The 4,854-nt window shown below is 30.9% G+C and overlaps 1 protein-coding gene across 1 annotated transcript; it reads left to right on the forward strand.

Annotated features, from left to right (window-relative positions):
- Nucleotides 1-238: 238 nt before the first annotated feature.
- On the forward strand, nucleotides 239-4,322 carry LOC134716669 (uncharacterized). The gene is made up of 3 exons (XM_063579675.1): nucleotides 239-320; nucleotides 2,460-2,642; nucleotides 4,015-4,322. Exons 1-3 carry the CDS (start codon nucleotides 239-241, stop codon nucleotides 4,320-4,322), a joined length of 573 nt encoding a protein of 190 aa, XP_063435745.1.
- Nucleotides 4,323-4,854: the final 532 nt, after the last annotated feature.

The raw sequence follows: 4,854 nt of genomic DNA on the forward strand, positions 1-4,854 counted from the left end.
GCTTATCTCTTTGGAATCTATTAGTTTATAAAACATGAAAAATGAATAAACAAAACCTTTATTAGAATATTGGTACAATTGTTCGACTTTAAACTCTTAACCTTGGTAAAAAAAAAAAACCAATAAAAATCAACATCTGCGATACTTGTTTTTTTTTTACCTTTTGGTCATTTTTAAAAAGTTATATAAAAAGAAAGAAAAATCATACTTAGACATCACATTCGTCTGAAATTTAAACATGAAGTTAACGGTTTCTTTATGTCTCTTGTTTCTGCCTTTTTGCTGGAGCGCTGATGGTGAACCATCTCAATGTCCAAATGGTAAGTTTTATCAGTTTTAAATCTTTTTTTAATGTGGTTTTTATTCTTATATAAAGCTAAATTAGTATTAAGTTGTTTTGATTCCTTAATATGTTTAATATATGCTTGGAGTATTTGTCTTACACTATTTTGTCTCAAAATTTATTGTTATTGGTTTCTTGCCTTATTTTATTGGTATTTCTATTATCATTAACACGATGTGTTAATCTGCATTTTTATTATCTGTGTCACAGTGGCATTTTTATAAGGTTTGTTGGCATTTTTTTTACACATTTATTTGCTATAGCTGTACTTGTTAAAGTTCATAAGATTTATTTTCCGTTGCTTTTTAATTTTTATAATTTCAAATTTTAATAACTTCAAGCGGTTTCCATTAACTTAACTTACTATTCAAACTTTTTAATAAAATATTTAAATAACACGTTATAAATTTCATGCGTCCTAACCGTTTTTCTTGAATAAACTTCACCAGGACCTCTCAAAGCCAAATGTTAGTATCTGAAGAGCAATATTGTATAAGAACCAAACTTGAACAATTGGTGTAACCACAGAAAAGACTACTGAACTGGTGATACCCTCCGGGACTGATAGTTCACTAGCATAGGTATCAACACAGTGCTGTATAAAATGAGGAAACAAGTAATGAATTTTAATGTGTCCGACACCACTAGATTTACCTTCATCTGGAACGCTTAAAATCTAATATTTGAAAGCCTATGATGTATGAGAACCGAAACATTCCAAGAGCTTTATGACGAAAATAAAAGATCTTGGTACAAACTTTATACGAATTTTTGGGATGAATAAGCTTGTAAGGCATTGTTGTAGAATTATGACGGCATATATTTAGCAATATGAAACGTAGTGTTTGAATTCATATCAGTCTAACGTTTGTTCATATTAATGACATAACAAGAAAGATATGAAACAATTCAATTGAGAAATCTATCGGCCTAATGTGTAACAATACAATTTACGAAAAGTAAATATTACAGAGACTATTGAATTACAGGCTCAAAACACCGTAACAGTTATGGAAAGACAAAACAAACGAAAAGTGGATATGTTCAAACACCTACCCTGTACGTGTACTTCGTTTCATTTGACTGCAAGATTCAAAGACTCTTTGATAAGTTTATGCTCTGAAAATTAACTCATGTCTTTTAGACGCTAAAACCTTAAGTTCTACACACGTTGGTGACATTGTAAATGCCTCGTAGTCAAAATTTAAGGTTGATTATAGTTATCAAAGGTACCAAGATTATAAATTAGTACGCCAAACGCGCGTTTCGTCTACATAAAACTCATCGGTGACACTCAAAGCAAAATATTTATAAAGCCAAACAAGTACAAAGTTGAAGAGCATTGAGGATTGGTTTTTCAAAAAATTCAAACTTTTGTATTAAACAGACATTTATAAAAATTACCACATTATTGATATTCATGTCAACACCGAAGTTTTGACTACTGGAATGGTGATACATTGACTTTAGACCTTGTTAATTGATAACGTCAGAGACCATGATAGTCATAAATATTGAAAATTCTTTGGGACATTAAAGGGCACTTGCTACGAGATATATAAAATATTTTATATCTTATTTCATTGGCTCAATCATTTAGGGGCAACGTCGTTATATTTGACCAAATATATAGATGTCACAGTACATTCAAGAGCATAATTGACCGTTTGTCAAAAGACATTATTAGCAATAACACTTTAACAAACCGTCTTATACTCATGAAGTCATTTGTAATGGCTTTAGTGACCACTGACTCTTATGCAAGTTATTGGGGGAAAAGGTTAATGTCACTTCTTTTGTTATTTACTGAGTGTTTTACCCTCTAAAACGGGTTTTTGTGTGTTTTCAAAGGTTTTCCAAACCGATACGATTCTATATTTTATAAAAGAAAAACTTCATTATTCTGTATTTTTCTGCCTTTCCCTTAAGTTTCTGGTCAATTATTCTATCTATATGTGTTTTATCACTATAGTCTATGTTCTTCTTGTATTCCCTTTTAAAAATGTAGTATGATCATAAAATAACCTCTATGATGCTTTAATCTGATATCAATTATAATAATAAAATATTTTCTATACACCAACCAATTTTTATGAAATTCTTTTATTATTTGTAGAATGTGAAATTGATAAAGACCAGGGGTACTGTTGCGAAAATGATCCATCGGACAAATGCCCAAAAGTAAAAAGATATTATTACGATTCGAATAAAAAAAGGTGTAAGAAGTTTGGATTTGAAGGCTGTGGTGGAAATGAAAATAGTTTTGAATCCAGGAAAGAATGTAATGAACATTGCAAAAGTAAGTTTGGATCTGCTAACCCTTCCGGAGTACCTGATATAACCCCCTAGTTTGTGGTGGGGTTCATGTTGCTTATCCTTTAGTTTCTATGTTGTGGCATGTGTACTATTGTTTGTCTGTTTGTCTTCTTCATTTTTAGCCATGGCGTTGTCAGTTTATTTTCGATTAATGAGTTTGACTGTCCCTCTGGTATCTTTCGTCCCTCTTTTGCATTTATGTAAATAAAATTCATCATTTCCGTCCATGAACATCTCAATGTTCAATACTAAAAGGATTATGCATTCACAAAAACTACAACAGAATTGTATAAACAAAACTTTTTAATCAATTTAAAATTAAGTTATTAACATTCATAAACTATATCGACGATTGCTTTTGGTTTTCTTTTATCTTTATATATAAACATTAAAAGGCATAGAAATGGATAGATTGGATTTATTTTCTTCAATTTCTATTATTAGGTAAGCAACATGCACGAAAATAACAAATGCATAATCTTTTAATTAATTGATGTAGAAATAAAATTGAGAATGGAATTGGGGAATGTGTCAAAGAGACAACAACCCGGCCATAGAAAAAACAACAGCAGAAAGTCACCAATAGGTCTTCTATGTAGCGAGAAATTCCCGCACCCGGAGGCGGCCTTCGGCTGGCCCCTAAACAAATATATACTAGTTCATTGATAATGAACGCCATAGTAAACTATAAATTGTACACAAGAAACTAAAATTGAAATAATATATGACTAACAAAGGCCAGAGGCACCTGACTTGGGACAGGCGCAAAGGTGCGGCGGGGTTAAACATGTTTATGAGATCTCAACCCTCCCCTATATCTGTTTTTCTTTTTATGGAACCTAATCTATTGTTTCGGTTGAACCAACCTACATAATGTGATTAAATGGAAAATATACTTTTTATTCTATGAACATAACTTTTAAAGTTTATCAGACAAATTACAGAATAAAAACGTTAGCACTGAACATTCCGACGGTTATGTTAGTGTACTTTGATCCTGGAAGTAAAATCAAAAGTTCTGTAGATAAAAAAAATACTACTGTTAAACAAGTTATCTGACAGTAGTAAACCTGCATGATATTAATTTTGTATTTACTCCTTGTGATAAACTATTTAACTAAAAGAAGTTATTTTTTTAAATTTCTGTCTTTATACAAATGCCCCTTTTCTGATTATGGCACAACTTTGATGGTATTTTAGATTATTTGTATTTTTCAACTTGATACTTTCATATTTCGAGCGGTGACAAGACTTAAACTTCCAAATTATAAATGAATGGATATCTTATAATTTGAAGTTAAAACAGTTATTTTGTAAACGGTATTAATCGCATGTATTTCCTCGCTCATTTTTAGAAAATTGCAGACCAGGTAAAGCGAATAAAATTAAATCCGACAAAAACGGAGATAGAGAAACAAAAAAAGGTGAGAGAAAAGCAAAACAAGAAGCCAAAAAGATGGAAAGAGAGGAAAAGAACGCAGGTAAAGTAAATAAAAAATCATCGGACAAAAAGGAGGAAAGAGAAAGAAAAAAGGCAGAGAGAAAAGCCAGAAAAGAAGCCAAAAAAAGAGAAAGAGAGGAAAAGAAAGCATCTAGAAAAGCGGAAAGAGAAGAAAAGAAAGCAGCTAGAAAAGCAGAAAGAGAAGCCAAGAAGAATGATTAAATGGGGCAAATACAATAATAGAAGTACAATAATGCCAAATATGGATAATATGACAGTACTATCCTTATTTTTATTCATATTGTAATGTAGATTTAATAAATTTCTTTCAACGTTAACATCTAAGAGGTATTTATACAAAAGGTATTTCAATGAATACAGATTAATTTATGGAAACCACACCAAAGTTTATTTGTTGATAAACTTAACTTTTGAATATTGACCCGAATGTCTATATTTTCGCCATAGAATGATACTTTTGCAGTTTCCTCTTTGTAATCGATTTTGAAAAAAATCATTCATTATTACCAAAGTGCTTAAGTGTAGTTCTGTCGAAGAAATTCAGTATCATACCTATACGGAGTTTGCCTTATTTGGCTAATTACGGATACTTTTTTTAACAAGAAAAAACAGTAATCATGAAAAGATCTCACAAAACATGTTTAACCCCGCCGCATTTGGACATGTCAGCTAGGAAATTCTAAACTTTGCCAGTCATGTGTGGTATTTATTCATATGTTGGTTTATTTGTATT

This window comes from Mytilus trossulus, chromosome 4 (assembly GCF_036588685.1).
Source record: "Mytilus trossulus isolate FHL-02 chromosome 4, PNRI_Mtr1.1.1.hap1, whole genome shotgun sequence".
In the NCBI taxonomy this organism is placed as follows: domain Eukaryota; kingdom Metazoa; phylum Mollusca; class Bivalvia; order Mytilida; family Mytilidae; genus Mytilus; species Mytilus trossulus.

Coding starts and splice junctions, on each gene's coding strand:
- LOC134716669 (XM_063579675.1), top strand. CDS start 239: ATGAAGTTAACGGTTTCTTTATGTCTCTTGTTTCTGCCTTTTTGCTGG. Junction 321..2,459: donor ACCATCTCAATGTCCAAATG/GTAAGTTTTATC, acceptor TATTATTTGTAG/AATGTGAAATTGATAAAGAC. Junction 2,643..4,014: donor ATGTAATGAACATTGCAAAA/GTAAGTTTGGAT, acceptor GCTCATTTTTAG/AAAATTGCAGACCAGGTAAA.